The sequence below is a fragment of the Copadichromis virginalis genome, linkage group LG13 (assembly GCF_057382275.1).
Source record: "Copadichromis virginalis isolate Kocher_CV1m ecotype Utaka linkage group LG13, C_Virginalis_male_GT1.1, whole genome shotgun sequence".
Classification (NCBI taxonomy): domain Eukaryota; kingdom Metazoa; phylum Chordata; class Actinopteri; order Cichliformes; family Cichlidae; genus Copadichromis; species Copadichromis virginalis.
This window is the reverse complement of record NC_140630.1, coordinates 19,829,361-19,844,157: the sequence shown is the minus strand read 5'-3', so window position 1 is coordinate 19,844,157 and position 14,797 is coordinate 19,829,361. Positions and strand designations below refer to the sequence as shown.

Here is a 14,797-nt window from a genome sequence, read left to right as displayed (position 1 = left end):
CGAAAAGGCAGCAGTGATGAGTGCTCCGCCTCCGCGCTGACTAGCGTTGACACAGAAAATGACTCTCAGGGGGTTATCCACGGAGGAGCTCCTTAAAAGGTTGATGGAAGAAGGCATTGATGTGTCAGACGACGAGGCGCAAAGATTTAGAGGTAAGTCGGGTGTGATTTTGTGTTTTTATAAAAATTACAACGTGTAATTTTACAGTAGAGTTAGCAAAAGTCCGAAGAGCTAGATTTAACATGGGCGAAAGCTAGCAGTTAGCTAAGTTTTAAACAAAGAAAGGTACAAATGTGGACTATTTAGACTGTTGGTGGAATGTTCAACGTCTGTCTGCCCGCCGTATTCGAGTGTTTTATCAATAAATAGTGTCGAACCGTGTACAAAAATGTAAAAAAATCAATAATTTCTCAAAACATGCTAGTATGTAAATATAGCTATTAACTAGAGCTGGGCGATATGAGATTTTTTCATATCACGATATGTTTTTTTCATTTCAGGCGATAACGATATCTATCACGATATAAGCCAAATAACTATATTTGTAAGATTTAAATGTGCCGTTGCTCACAAGTAAAATGTGAAATAATCAGCAGCTTGTTTTTATTTAAATATTTATTTCCCATAATAAGTTCAACAGGGTAGATGTACTTAAGGAAAATGAGACTTTTTCAGATAAATAAAGGCAAATATTGCAAACTACAAAAGAAAGGCAGCCGCTAAAGCGTTTAAGTTTCAAAATAGAACAAACGAAACAGACTAAATTGTCAATTCCACTTAGAAACAAAGTATTAATTCTAAAAATAATTCTTAGTTTGTTTTACAGAACAACAGACAAAACTGACTAACTTTTGTCAATATCAAATAAACTGAGAACTAAAAGGAAATTCTCAATCTCTCCTTGTTGTATAGCTTAGCTTTTCAAACAGTTTTAACAGTTACTTTAGTCTGACAAAAGCCGAATGACGAATTAGCGCTTCCAGTCAGAGACTGAGGCTACGTCCACACGTACACGGGTATTTTTGAAAACGGAGATTTTCCGTTTTCGTTTTAAAAAATAATCCCGTTCACACATAAAGGCAGAAATGAAGGAAAACGCTGCTATGAACATGCCAAAGCAGCAGGTGGCGCTAAATTCCTAACCGTGCAGAAATATTGGCCAATCAGAAGTCTAGAAGCCTCGGTGGGAAAAAGTAAACAAAGCTGGGGCATAGAAGCAGAACCGAGTCGTATGTGTGGACGGACAGTAACTGTGTGTGTATATGTAAGCATTTAAACACTGCAGAGAGTAGAATTAACAGTAACAGTATTGTAGAAATTCATTTCACCGAAACAATAACGTGGCGCACAGTGTGACGCATGCACCAGTTTATTGTATTTCCAGACTTGCTTTCGGCACAATTTACAGTGCACGCTACTCTGTTTTTTGTCAGACTTGAAATAGCCGAAATACCTTCAAACTACGGAACTTCTATGGCTCTTCCGTTCGACAATCTCTCCGGCATTGGAACCATCATCTGTTTTCTCTTCGGTCACGCTCGGTTGATTTTTCTAGTCGACACACTCATTTCCTCCATTACCCGCTGGCTGCTTCCCAAACAAACACACGTGCGGCTTGGCACTTGTGCTGTACGTAACAAGTCAGGCGACGTGAAGCTGCGGCTGTGATTGGTTCGGCTCTGCGCTACTTAATTTGGATCGGCCGACCTTTTTTTTTTTTTTTTTTTTTTTTTTTTTTTAAGAGGACAAGAGCGGCGAGGTCTATCGCGATAGCTTAATTTCTCTATCGAGTAAAAGTTATATCGCGATAGATATCGTTATCGTTCTATCGCCCAGCTCTACTATTAACAAAATCGTTTTCTAAGCAAAATTTATCCCATCTAACTTGTTTCCCGCTCAAAGGGATTTTAAACAATGGAAGGTACACATTTGTACCATTCCACCTACTTAGTGGGATTTTCGAATATGAGAGCTGTAAGCTCTGTGCAGGGAGTACACTTACTTACATTTTTATATTACCAGTTAATTTATATTAACAATTAATCAAGAGAATTAATTGTAACTTCATTTTGGGGAATATAGACAGATTCACAATGATAGCTTATTGTTATTATTATGTTATTAAGTTTGGGAGAGATGTGGCTGTTTGTCCACGCCCATTTTAAAAAAATTAAAATCAACTTTAGCTACATTGATTTGACATTGGTCTACAACATACTATTTACGGTAATAACAATATGATTAGAAGAATTGAAGAACAGAAAAGCCCCCAGGAAAGGATAAGAGTAATCAGTGCACTGTGGGTTGTCTTTCTTATGTTTGAAACAGGTACCCAACCCACTCAGACTACATCCAGGTAATCAAAGCCCTGATTGTGAAGTATCCTTTAAGAGATGTACACGGAAATGGTTATGTGAGTACCTCTCCTTTTTTGTTTCTTTTATAGATTATATTAATATAAAGTAAGCATAATTAACTACTTATATACATTTGAAACAACTAGGACACCTGGCACAGCCAACTCAAGAGAAAGTTCAAAGCAGAACGGGCTCCCCTAATCAGCAACGAAGAAGTGAACCGGGTTAAAGAAAAGTTTGGACGCACGCAGAAACATCGGACCACAGAGGAATCCAGCAGCTCCTGTCTGAAGAGACTGAAGCCCTCTCTCGTAAGTCCTCACACCCTCAGCCTTTAAGAGCTAAGGTAACATATGTAGTCTTATTATGTTCACTGTAAAGCTAAAAGTAAACATTAATTGAAAGAAACATGTTAACAGATAACATTAACATAGAAAAAGGAACTTCACAGTTGATTTAACAAAAGTCAGCTCAACTTGCAATTCCTATTCAACATTTTTGCATTTTTTTCAAAGCATTTGGTGTACAAATTACCGCATTTCGAGTAACATTAACTTATCAGATTTTACTTATGATAATACTGATATCTGTTTTGACAAAGGATTCGTGCTTTGTGGGGGAAGATGCAGCCTCCGTTGATGCTCATATCAAGGTGCTAAATGATCAGCACAAGAAGCTACATCCTGACACAGCACTGGTGAAAGACCGCATGACAAAAACCTTTGCATGGAGACGTCGAGAGGTAGCTGAAGGAATGTGTACTGTGGACCTATTAAAGAGATATCCATTCCTGGGGACATCTGCAGGGGTAAGAATTGTTAAGATGATTGGGGAAACAGCTAATGATTTTTTGTCTCTAAATCTGATTATTATTTTCTGTACTAACTGATTAATCGATCTGTTCATTATCTTTAGAATTTTTGTTCACGGGTTAAAGCACTTTACATTTATCTCCAGTCTGTGTCTTTAAACATGTCAAAAATTTAAATCCTCAATGTAAAATGTCATTCTTTTGTCTATTCTGCTCTTTTCATTTCCAGTTGTGTTATGAGGTTGATTTAATGCATCCCTGCCAAGACAACATCTGTCGCCGCTTTAGCGAAAACTTCACTGCTGTTCTTCAAAATGTTCTTCAAATGACCAAGGATTTGCCACTGAAGAAGGTCTCGCTGGATGAGGCCTACATCTCAGCATTCTCCACCTTCTTCATGTTCAACATGACCTACCCTGCATACTTCAAGAAAACACTTGTCTTTCTTCAGAACTGCATTGTCAACATAGGAGACCAGGGAGACAAACCCCTGCCAGTAAGTGTCGCCAGGGTACTTAACCAACTCTATTAAATATGCCCCCACTCCACAAATGTTCAAAATGTTCAAAAAGGGCATTTACTCTGAGGAAGTTGATTATACATGTTGGGTTAGTACACGCACATGAGCCTCATTTCAGCATCACTTGTGGAATAAATGACTGCCAGGCAGCTTTTTCCAAGTATCACTCTTTTCGACGCCATGTGTATCGCAAACACAAACCCTCTGTTTTGAATAGCCTTGAGGTAGTTGAAGATGGATTTGAAAACCATGCACACAAAGAGGTTGAAGACCCACACACACACAGTTCAGACGAGACGCACACAGTTCAGACGAGACGCACACAGTTCAGCAGCCCACACCACCTAGTATGGACAGTTTGCTTGATAATTTAGGAGATCATTTATTTAGCTTTATTCTCAAATGTACTGAAAAAAATAACCTTCCACACTCTGTTCAGCAAGACATCGTTGATGATCTTAGTTTTCTTTTGTGTTTTTTTTAAAGAAAACTACGACTCGTTTATTCGTTATCATTTGGATAAACATGGTTTCCGCCTCAGTGATTGTCCAGAACTTGAGCAGGTTTTGTCTACTTCAGATTTTTTCCAGAAAGCATGTGATTCAATTCGTTCACCATTTATGATAAAAGAACACTGCAAATCAAAAATGAACATGACAGAACCTATCAGTTACACAGTAAGAGACCATTCTGGTGTGAAAATTGGTAGTTATTCGTATGTTCCAATCCTACAGGTATTAAACAAATACTGTCAGGTGGAGGATGTGTGGGAACAAATTGTTCTGGATAACCACAGAAATCAAGATGATGATGTTTTGACTGATTACAAAGATGGCATGTATTTTAAAGACCACTCATTTTTCAAAGACCATCCTCAAGCTCTAAGACTTCATTTTTATGAAGATGAATTTGAAATTGTGAACCCACTTGGTGCAAAACGAAATAAATACAAAATCTGTGCATTTTATTATACTATAGGAAACATAAGTGGAAAACATCGCTCAAAGTTGAGTCACATTCATTTAGCCTTACTGGTTCGCCATTCACATTTAAAAGAGTGTGGGCTTGAAACTATACTTCAGCCCTTGATAACTGACTTGAAGATGCTGTCCACAGAGGGTTTCACTATCTGTGTCGATGAAGTAGAGCACACAGTTCATGCTGCTCTTGCTACCATTTCATGCGACAACCTTTCTGCTCATATGATTGGGCGTTTCTCAATGTCTTTCAATACAGGCAGAATATGCCGATTTTGTATGGCCTCGCACTCGGAGATACAACAGCACTTTTGTGAGGACCATTTTGTTATTAGAACAACCAAAGTACATGAGTACCACATAAACTGTGTGGAAAACAACCCAGAGAGTGCTGCTTTGTACGGTGTGTATGGTAACTGTACATTTGATGCACTGCCTTATTTTGATGTGACCCAGTCTCTTCCCCCAGATGTAATGCACGACTTGCTGGAGGGGGTTATTCCTTTGGTAATGAACTTGGTTATTTGTAAAGCTCACAGGGAAAAGCACATCACCATATATGAAATCAATGATGAGCTGAAAAATGTGAAGTTTGGGAGGAATGACAAGCCGAACAGACCAGTGCCACTGACGGAAAAGATGCTTCGAAATTCTAACATAGTTGGATCAGCCAGTCAAAAATGGTGCCTTTTCAGGCTCTTGCCTTTTTTAATGGCTCCCCATGTTCCACCTGGCACTCCATATTGGCATGTGTTCTTATTATGTTCAGAAATCGTAGATCGTGTAATGGCTACAAATGTGAGAAAAGATGAGCTTGCTCATTTAAACCTGCTTATTCAAGAATTTCTTGAAATGACTACAAAAGTCTTTGGAAATGTTTTAACACCCAAGTGTCACTACCTTATTCACTACCCAAGGCTGATTTTGATGTATGGTCCTCTTCGCCCTTTATGGTGTATGAGATATGAAAGCAAGCATCAATATTTCAAAAATATAGCGAGTAAATGCAAAAACTTTGTAAACATCACTGCAACTCTTAGCAATCGTCATCAAATGAAACAGTGCTGGGAGTTTTCTTCAGGTAGGTTGCTTGTTGACTTTGAACATTCACTCAGCACAAGTGTCAGTGTGCCATTTTCATCTCTGCCAGGTGACTTACAGAATGCTCTGGAAATGAACAAAAGTTTTACAGATGTGCATTTTCAGGATAAAGTGCTTCAGCGTGTGTCTGCTATATCTGTCAGCAGTGTCAAATATGAACTTGAGGATGTTTTTGTAGTTGGCCATGTACACACTGAAGCCATACCTATATTCTTTAAAATCAAGTATATTTTGAATGTTGATACTTGTTGGGTATTGTGTGGGAAACTGTTACTTCCTCGCACTTATGAATGTCATTTCCATGCTTACCAAGTGGCAGTTGACAATGACTGGATCCTGTTCAATCCAGGAAATGAATTAGATTTTCAAGCTCTAGACACCTATTTAGTTGATGATAGACTGTTTGTGTCCTTGAGGTATTCTGTGTGACGTGATTGCAAGAACATTTTCCACTTTGTCTATATATATGACATATATATATTCTGGCTTGATGAAGTAGAGCAAAACATTTGTGTGGACAGTCTTTTAAATACATGACATCTCTGTGATCCGTCAAAACATTGTGTTCAGGTGTTTAATGTCTTTATGTGATTGTTTACTTTTTTTTTAAATGAATGTATTTTTCTTAACATGTCCTATGGCAATGTATGAATGTAATCAAGGATGTATTCCTGTGGTTGTTTAAATGCTTTGATGTGATTCTATTATCGAAAATAAATAGTTAAATAACCAAATATTTTGGACTATTGGGGGTACATTTTTGTCTCTTTAGGTACGAAATAGGTTGTCGCTGGGGGGGTACCCTCATAGGTACCCTATTGTACCCTTTTCAAGGGAACATTTCTGTACTATAGTTTGAAGGTACATTTATGTCTTAGGAAAGTACATGATTGTACTTCAGATGGTACAACTTTATAAGGTACAAAAATGTACCAAGCCTAAAGGGTACAGAAATGTCCTTCAAAAAGGAACACCCCCAGCGACAAGCATTTGTACCCTTTTTGGTACACTTTGGTACCCCTATTTCTGAGAGTGTATATTGTGTGCCTGTTATGAAAGCAATAAGTATATAATATACCTATATATATATATATATATATATATATATATATATACGGTATACATAAGGCTAAAATAAGAAATAACTCTCCAAGGTTCAAAGCTATCCTGAATCACGTAAACCTAAAGTTTTTCATTATCTGAAGACTAAAAATCACTGCAGTAAATCTGACATTGTCAAAGGAATTTGTTTCCTACAGTAAAGGCACTTATGAAAACATATGCACTGTGACAATCGTCCCAGATTCACAGTTTATTATCTAGTCCTCCAAATCCATGTTCATCCTCCTCATCTCCTGCGAATTTAAACAAACGCCTCTTGAGACAGTTTCAATAGACTCTGAATTGAATTTCGCACACTGGGTGTGCTTTCCAAACAGGTTGTATCCCTAAAGGAATATCACCCAGGAGTCATCACTACCATATGTTAAAGAAGCAGACAATTTTTTGTGAGCAAAGGAAGAGTGAAAACAGAAACAGAAGCATTGTGCAATCTTACATTTGCACAAGTAAACACGCCTCCTGCGACTCAGATAAAAGCCTCTTGGAATATTGATATTGCTGCTTTTTATTGAGAAAGTAACACGATGTAATTATGCATTTACGGTCCGAACATTGTAGGGCTGTGGAAGCGAGATTGCAGATTCCTCCTGCAATGTGTCCGTTCTCTCCCTCAGCTCTGCGTATAATCTCACAAGTGTGCGTTTTGCTCATACAGCAGGTGTGTGAAGATGAGAAGCGGAGTTCAGTCAGTCTCAGGTCTCTGTGGGATTCAGACTCCCTGCTGTGCACTCTGTTCATCCATGTAGCAATTTATCACAACGTGGGCTATAAAAGGTTTAAGGGCTTCACACTGTCATGGGCGGAGACACTGTGTGCCTCTCCGTCCATTACTTACACTCCGTGGTGTGAAGCAGAGGTATCCAGCAATCATTCGCTGTTTAAGTGATCACATTTGACATTCCAACCTGTATTTTATGTGGACTTTGCAGAGCTGTACAGTCGTCTTAATTCAGCTTTGCACGAAAAAACAAACATTTCTAATAAGCATTTAAAGCTTTAAAAATATTAAACACTATCAGCAGCAGTTGAAACTGACAGGCAAACAAGCTTTGCAGTGACAGTAAAAACCACAATCCAACAGTCTGTTTCAAACCTAGACTACACAGTAACATCAGTGAAGCTTCAGTACTGAAATAAAGCAAATAGCTGGAGAGTAACAGTCTGTGTCCTGCATCTCTGCAGCACCAATCTGTGGTCAGGGCAGACAGAAAGCACTGTCACACTCAAAGTCACGTAGCAGTTCTCTGCAGGGGCTTTGTGTCAAGAGCTCCACATCTTCATCTGAGGTAGAGGGATGAGTGAGGATGATCCGGGGGATCTGCCACATGATTACATGATTATTAGAGAAGGAAACAAGATGGAGTAAGGAAAGAGGCAAGCTATCAGGTGATATGATGTGAAGACGCTGAAGTCTCAGAAGAATAGTAGTATCTACTACTCCAGAAGACAGGACATTCTTTTAAACTCAGGTGGAAAAATGATGATGTCCCATTTTTTACTTGATCAATTGACTGAGACTTACTCACGGCCAAGACATAAAATATTTACACCCTGCAACCATTTTCTTATTATTTGTTTGCTTGTTTTTAATTGAGAAAGTACACTAAAAATTTATTCTTGGCTCTCATAAACACGAAGCAATAATTTTGAGCAAAAGCCAACTGAAAAAAATCCAATCAAAGGTTTATTTAAGTGCACATCCTCAAATCCATTAAGATTAGAGTCAGGAGTTCCAAATTAGGTGTCCAATATCAGCACTACCTTAGTGAGAGACAGGTGGAATATGGTTTCTCCGATTCTTGCATTCTGCTTTCTGTTGAAGTGTTTGGTGACATTATGCCAAATGTTAAGCATTTTCCCCAAAGCCTTCATGGTTGTGCAGACATCTGGCAAGTCAATTTGTTTGAAAGTCTTTACACAATGAAAAAACATCATCAACAAGGGATGCAGTTTTTTAATGACTGCTAATATTGCCAAGATAGTTTGCCCTAAGACATTCAGCTCACACACACAGTCTCTAGTTGCAAAAGGAAGCCTCCAAGATCTGCAGGTAAGTCTTGCAACCATCGCGCTACAATTTAAAGAAAATGTGTTGCAGGCACACAAGGAAGAAGCCTTTGCTGTACAAAAAGAGCAACAGAGCAGAAATATTAGCTTACTAATGAGTATGTCTGACCAGAACGGGCAAATTAAGCAGCCACGGTAGCAGCAGACGTGCTCTCAGCAGATAAAAAAACAGCTTTTCATAAGGAAAGTTCTAACGACTGGGAAGCTCAGAACAGTGGAAATTTGATGGTTTGGGAGGTTGTTTGGCTGCTTCTGCGACTGGGCAGCTTGCACATAGTAAGCTGCCTCTTATCAAAGAGTGATTGAATATAATGTAAGTCCATCTGCGTGACAGTTAAAATCAAATGAAGCTTTCAACAGGATGGAGACCAGATGCATTACTAGAATGTGACCTCTGTGTTTATGATAAAAAATAAGGACAAAAAAGCCATTTCTCCTAAGAGCACAAAACTAGTGTCTAAGGCCGGTCATGTATTTAGTTTTTCCACAAAAGATTTTGTCATTTGTCATTAAGACATTACTGAAAAAAAAAATTTTTTCTTGTGATGTTTTTGTTAATACAATATTTTTACTTGTGGGGCAGTTTCAGCTTTTCCTGATGTGTCTCAAGACACTAAGATTTCCCTGAAAAATAATAACAATAGGCTTTATTTCAGAAGGAAGGATAAGAAATCTGCTTACTGTCATCGTCTGTTTCCCCCCTGCTAGGAAATCGTTTTTTGTTAAAGCCTCCGCCACCAGCTCAGACACAGTCCTTTTCAGATCACTCTCCAAATCAGACTGAAACAAGAGAAACAGAGCAAATTGGGAAGAGGTGCAAAGGAATTACTCAAGGAGTGCTGTTTCCTGAAGGTTCAATCCACACATGGCAGGTGGGGAAAAAGTGCGTTTTGTACGCTATATAATATATATTTGTAAACCACCCACAATGCCGTTGCCATTGCACACAACCGCCTCAATCTTCTTGGATACACAGTCTTCTGCGCTCTGCAGCTTGAGCTGTTTACTCTGGCCTCCGCCGTGCTGGCTGCACAGCTGCCGTCCAGCCACGTCCCGAGGATCCTGAGACACATCCAGGTCACGCACCACTCGAGGTAGAAGCCTCTCTCTGAGCACTTTCATCTTGATGCAACTCCCAGCATTCCTGAGGGCGCTGACCGCTTCGTGGTGGGTCGCCCCCTGCATGCTGATGCCATTGACCTGGGAGGGTGATGGTCACATTACACTTTGAGGAGCAATGAAACTAGGAGCATGAGTCAGAGGAGTCACATACACACACACACACACACACACACACACACACACACACACACACACACACACACACACACACACACCATAAGTACTGAAATAGCATGTCTAAAGGTAGATATTCACTTCTTAATTGCGGTTTTCTGTTTCTCACAGCAGTGATTGTCTCCTCTGTTAGTCTTATGATGCCCTCCACTGGTCAGAAGAGGAACATCAATGGGAAGTACCTGAGTTTTATCTCTGTGTGTTATTTAAATTCACTCACATTTCACAAACTTGCACATACCGCACCCTTACATGTCTTGAGCCAACACTGCTTTCTTTATAATTGGCTATAGGAAAATGAGAAAAAGGTGTAGCAATTTACTGAAACTTGTAAATACGGTACTCTGCCATATTAAAGGTAAAAATTAAATCAAAATATTTGGCATGTACCTTTAATCTTCAAAGGAGTCTGAAATTTCTTAGGCAAGCTTATCTCTTCATGTCTTTAAGTAGTCTTCAGGAATAGTTCTCCAAGCGTTTGAAGGAGCCGAATGTTCCTTAGGAATGGCTTTTTCACAGCCATCCATTCACTGATATGCTTCAGTGAACTTTGGATGGATCAACTGAAGGACCAGATCCATCTTCTTAGCTGGATTATTCCTATTTCTTAAGGACACGACTGTCAGACAACATACAGAGATATGCCAAAATACTTATATACTATAATTTTGGACATTTTTTTGTAGAATCAACTAAAGAAGTGTGTGTGTGTGTGTGTGTGTGTGTGTGTGTGTGTGTGTGTGTGTGTGTGTGTGTGTGTGTGTGTGTGTGTGTGTGTGACAACTGAAAATGTTCATGTACAGGGCTGAAAATGTGGGAAAGAAAAACTTTGAAAAGACCTTCAGAAAGCCTGGAGAATTATTGCTTGACCACTTTTAAAAAGGCTGCTTGGAAGCAAAATATAAAGAAATGAGAGGTGGCTCAAGACCTTTGCACATATTGATTAAATCAGAAGTTATTAATAATTATTACAAATACCTCCAGCAGTCTGTCTCCAACATGGATTCCAGCCTTTTCAGATGGCCCCCCTGCAGTTACTCTGGAAATAAAAATGCCCTGAAAAGAAACAGACACAATAACCTTGGATGAAATTATTGTTTAAGTATGTAACAAAAGCCTTTTGTGACTGGGTAATCTCTTCAAGTTGCACACAGATCTATATGAGTTTGACTAAAACCAGCAAATCCATGAGAACCTCGGCAGCTGCTTCTCATCATCTTCAGTCAGGCAGCCAAACGATGCGCTATAAATGTAGTGTTGCAAGAGATTGAGCAATACCCGACGCTTCTCCACCAGCACTCACCTCATCGTGATCTTTGTAAGGCAGTGAGCCCTTTCCACCAGCTATGCTGATTCCCAAACTACCCCTCTGACCAGACACTTTGATCTGTAACTAAAGGAAATTGTTTTGTTAGAGCTAAAAGGCTAAAATCCTGTAATTTGAGGCCTGATGGAGCAACACTCCCTGGTATATTTAAAATCAATTAGTAACAATTTAACAGAATGAACACACTTCTCTGCAGTGACTACAGTAATCCTGCAGATGCAATGTGACATTTAAGAAAGACTGAAGTTACTCTTAATGGCACTTGGGAGATGAATGATTCCTGAAGAAGGGACTTCTCGGTCACCACAGAAGATTTCTGATGCACTGTGATTGATGGGATGTTTATGCTGTGGACGGGGTCTCCATGGGGAAAAGAGCCCACTTTAATAAGAGCTTTGTGATGCTGAAATTTCCTGCACTCTTGGGTTTCAACTCTCTGGTGGCGAAACAGACGAGGTAAGGCATCACACTCTGACAGCTCGCCCGCACCAGCCTGGTGATAAGAAATAATTTCATGGTTTTACTGGCTTTCTGTGACATATATAGATGACAACATTTAAATTTTATTCACTGGGCTTATGAAAGACACTGATTATTAGAAGAATGAAATCTCCAGTTACAAAAGTTTCTTGGCACAGGATGTAAAATCTTTAATTGGTGAAGAAGGGGAGCAGAGAAGCTTTAAGAGATAACAAATTAAGCAATATCATCTGATTGAGATATCTAGGCTGGACAACAAACCTCCTCGGGTTGTTTCATTTCCTTTCCGTCCTCCTCTGTGAAGCGACTGCACACACTGTCACTGGGTGGCAGCACCTGAGATTCCTCCTGTAGACGCTCTCTGCTTGCCACCCAGCTGAAGCCTGGGATGACCCAGGTTTTTGAAGTGGTCCTGAGGGGCTGGTTAGTATGAGGATTTCTACACTCCTGGAGTTGGTCAGAAGACAGTGCCTGCTGCTGAAAATTTGAAAGTCAATGAGATGTTTTGTAGAAACGATCTAATGACAATGATGGCTCAGGGTTAAGTAAACCTTGAATGCAAATGTACAGTTGTCTGTAGCAAAGGACCAACGTGGTTGCCATTCTGGTCCTGGGACAATGTTAATACTTGCTAGGAGAGACCATTAGGATTTTGTGCACCACAGTACATCAAAACAGTCAGTATCCTACTGCAGTACCTTTCCCCTTACATAGTTTTAAAGCTCTGAAGAGCCACAAAGACAAAAGCTGAATTCATCTTTCTTTCTCTAATTTTTGCCACAATTTTTCCTTCCCATGACTGTATGACTGAAGCAAGGCAAAGAAGGAATAAAGAATGATGACATGCTTTAAACACATTGGTCTCACTTATGGAGCCCATACTTTAAAACAGTAGAAGGTCACTTGAGGCAGTGCTAAATGTATCAATACAAACAGGTCAGTGAAAGCTTTTTAATAACTCACAAAAAAAGATTTAAACTTCTTTCAGTACCAAGGCTAGTACACTTGTCTTTAAATGTTTGATCCAATTTAAAAGTGCATGAGTACTAGCTTACTTTTTGATGCCTCGAACTAAGATAACAGATCAATACATACGTGTGCCCCTTTGATCTGTAGCTCCAGTTTCACTGTGTTTGGGTGTGGACTGGAGAACACTATATATACTGTATATACACTGCTCAAAATAAATTAAGACAACACTTTGTCATCTCAATATAGCATGAAGTCAGTCAAACTTCAGGGATGTCAATCTATTTAATTAGGAAACAAACCATTGTGAATCTCTTTCACCTCCGTTGGTGCAAATGAAAGTGACAACAGCTATACTCAAGAGCCAAAAACAGGACAACACCTCGAAAAAGAGGATGGTTTTGCAGGCCATGGCGGATCCATATGTGCTGTCCACAGACTATTGCTCTCCCCCTAATAACAATAATTATACATCCATTTTTTTGGTGCTGTTCAAAGCACTCAAGGTCACCTTATAACAAAATATTAAAACATGAACGACCGTGAAAGACACTTAAAGGCACAAATAATATGAACTTAAAACATAAAACAAAATAGTTATTGTTTTTGAGTTTCGATTTGAATTACGTCATAGAGTCTAGCTGACAAAGGTGAAGTGGCAATCAGATGCAAAGGTGCAGCAAAGTTAAAGGCACCCATGACGCCTGAAGTGAGCAGCAATCAGAAGAGCAGCTGAAGCTGCTGGAAGGGATGTGAGGAGTGAGGTCTAAAAGTTACAGGAGTGCTAAGTGCCTTGGAAAGGAGGAGAAAAGTAAGAAGAGAAATCTTGTACTGGATACACTGAGGAATAGGGAGTCAGTGAAGCTGGACATGAATAGGTGTAATAGACTCGATGAGGGTGATGACTCATGCTGAGTTCTGTACCATTTGAAATGGATTAAGGAGAGGTTTTGGGGGGGGGGGACTTGTGTGCTGTGTTCAGAGAGAAAAGGGTGTAGTCTAGAAATGCTACATAGGTGAAATTAGGCATTACTGATGTGGGCAGTAGAGGAGAGAGTATTGTCCAAGATGATTCCAAGACTTTTGACACTGTGGACCTGACATCCATCTATAGAGACAATAAAAGGGCGTAATTTTGTAAAAACTTGCATTTTATTGTCACTGAGTTTGGTCTGATTGAGGTAATGGAGATAAGAAAAGGGGGAGGAAAGAGAGGTTCTTGGTTTTGTAGAAAAAGAGTCATCGATATAAAAATGAAACTGTACACCAAAATGATGAAAGTCTGTCTCTGGACAGAGGAGATAAATCGTAAATGGTCCCAGCACTGACCCTTGAGGGACACCAGAGACACTCTTTACCCTCCTGACTGATTTTTCTCTAGATGTGCTTTTTTCTAGTGTCCTTGTCACTGTACAAGGACCTGTGCAACGTGAAGAGACCGTGAAGCTGTCCTCTTCTTGTACGAGTAGATACCGGTCTTGCTGCTGGGTTGATCCCTTCCATGGCCCCTGTCCAGGTGTTCTTGTATATAGGTTGTCTTCTGTTGCCTCTTCTACGGTGTTGAGATTGTGCCAGGAGACACACTAAACCTTCTTGCAACGTATATGCCATCCTGGAAGAGCTGGTCTATCTGTGCACCATGACTGGGCTGCAGGTACCATATCACGCTATCCGTCATGGTGAGGGCATTCACAGAAAGCAAAACTGAAGAAACATCGGTCCAGTGGGGATAAGGAGAGAAATGATCTGTGGCCACCACCTACAAAGACA

General features: G+C 39.7%; 2 protein-coding genes across 2 annotated transcripts; one reads left to right on the top strand and one right to left on the bottom strand.

The window, feature by feature from the left end:
• The first annotated feature begins 58 nt into the window (after positions 1 to 58).
• On the top strand, positions 59 to 6,649 carry LOC146695606 (sterile alpha motif domain-containing protein 3-like). The gene is made up of 6 exons (XM_085478547.1): positions 59 to 152; positions 1,903 to 1,921; positions 2,329 to 2,413; positions 2,504 to 2,668; positions 2,959 to 3,165; positions 3,398 to 6,649. Exons 1-6 carry the CDS (start codon positions 59 to 61, stop codon positions 3,698 to 3,700), a joined length of 873 nt encoding a protein of 290 aa, XP_085334673.1. The 3' UTR covers positions 3,701 to 6,649.
• A 624-nt stretch (positions 6,650 to 7,273) lies between these two features.
• LOC146695605 (disks large homolog 1-like) lies at positions 7,274 to 13,726 on the bottom strand. The gene is made up of 8 exons (XM_085478546.1): positions 13,655 to 13,726; positions 12,320 to 12,535; positions 11,829 to 12,071; positions 11,555 to 11,644; positions 11,230 to 11,307; positions 9,883 to 10,155; positions 9,637 to 9,735; positions 7,274 to 8,206 (listed from the first exon to the last, which is right to left on the bottom strand). The coding sequence occupies exons 1-8, from the start codon at positions 13,724 to 13,726 to the stop codon at positions 8,084 to 8,086; spliced, it is 1,194 nt and encodes a 397-aa protein (XP_085334672.1). The 3' UTR covers positions 7,274 to 8,083.
• Between the last annotated feature and the right edge of the window lie 1,071 nt (positions 13,727 to 14,797).

What these genes read in the sequence shown, in the direction of transcription:
- LOC146695605 (XM_085478546.1), bottom strand. Translation starts at nt 13,726, where the DNA reads ATGGGTGCCTTTAACTTTGCTGCACCTTTGCATCTGATTGCCACTTCA. An exon ending in TTGGAGACAGACTGCTGGAG is followed by an intron (nt 10,156 to 11,229) that starts GTATTTGTAATA and finishes TCACCCTCCCAG; the next exon opens with GTCAATGGCATCAGCATGCA. An exon ending in TGTGCAATGGCAACGGCATT is followed by an intron (nt 9,736 to 9,882) that starts GTGGGTGGTTTA and finishes CTCTTGTTTCAG; the next exon opens with TCTGATTTGGAGAGTGATCT.
- LOC146695606 (XM_085478547.1), top strand. Translation starts at nt 59, where the DNA reads ATGACTCTCAGGGGGTTATCCACGGAGGAGCTCCTTAAAAGGTTGATG. An exon ending in ATGTACACGGAAATGGTTAT is followed by an intron (nt 2,414 to 2,503) that starts GTGAGTACCTCT and finishes TGAAACAACTAG; the next exon opens with GACACCTGGCACAGCCAACT. An exon ending in TCCTGGGGACATCTGCAGGG is followed by an intron (nt 3,166 to 3,397) that starts GTAAGAATTGTT and finishes TTTCATTTCCAG; the next exon opens with TTGTGTTATGAGGTTGATTT.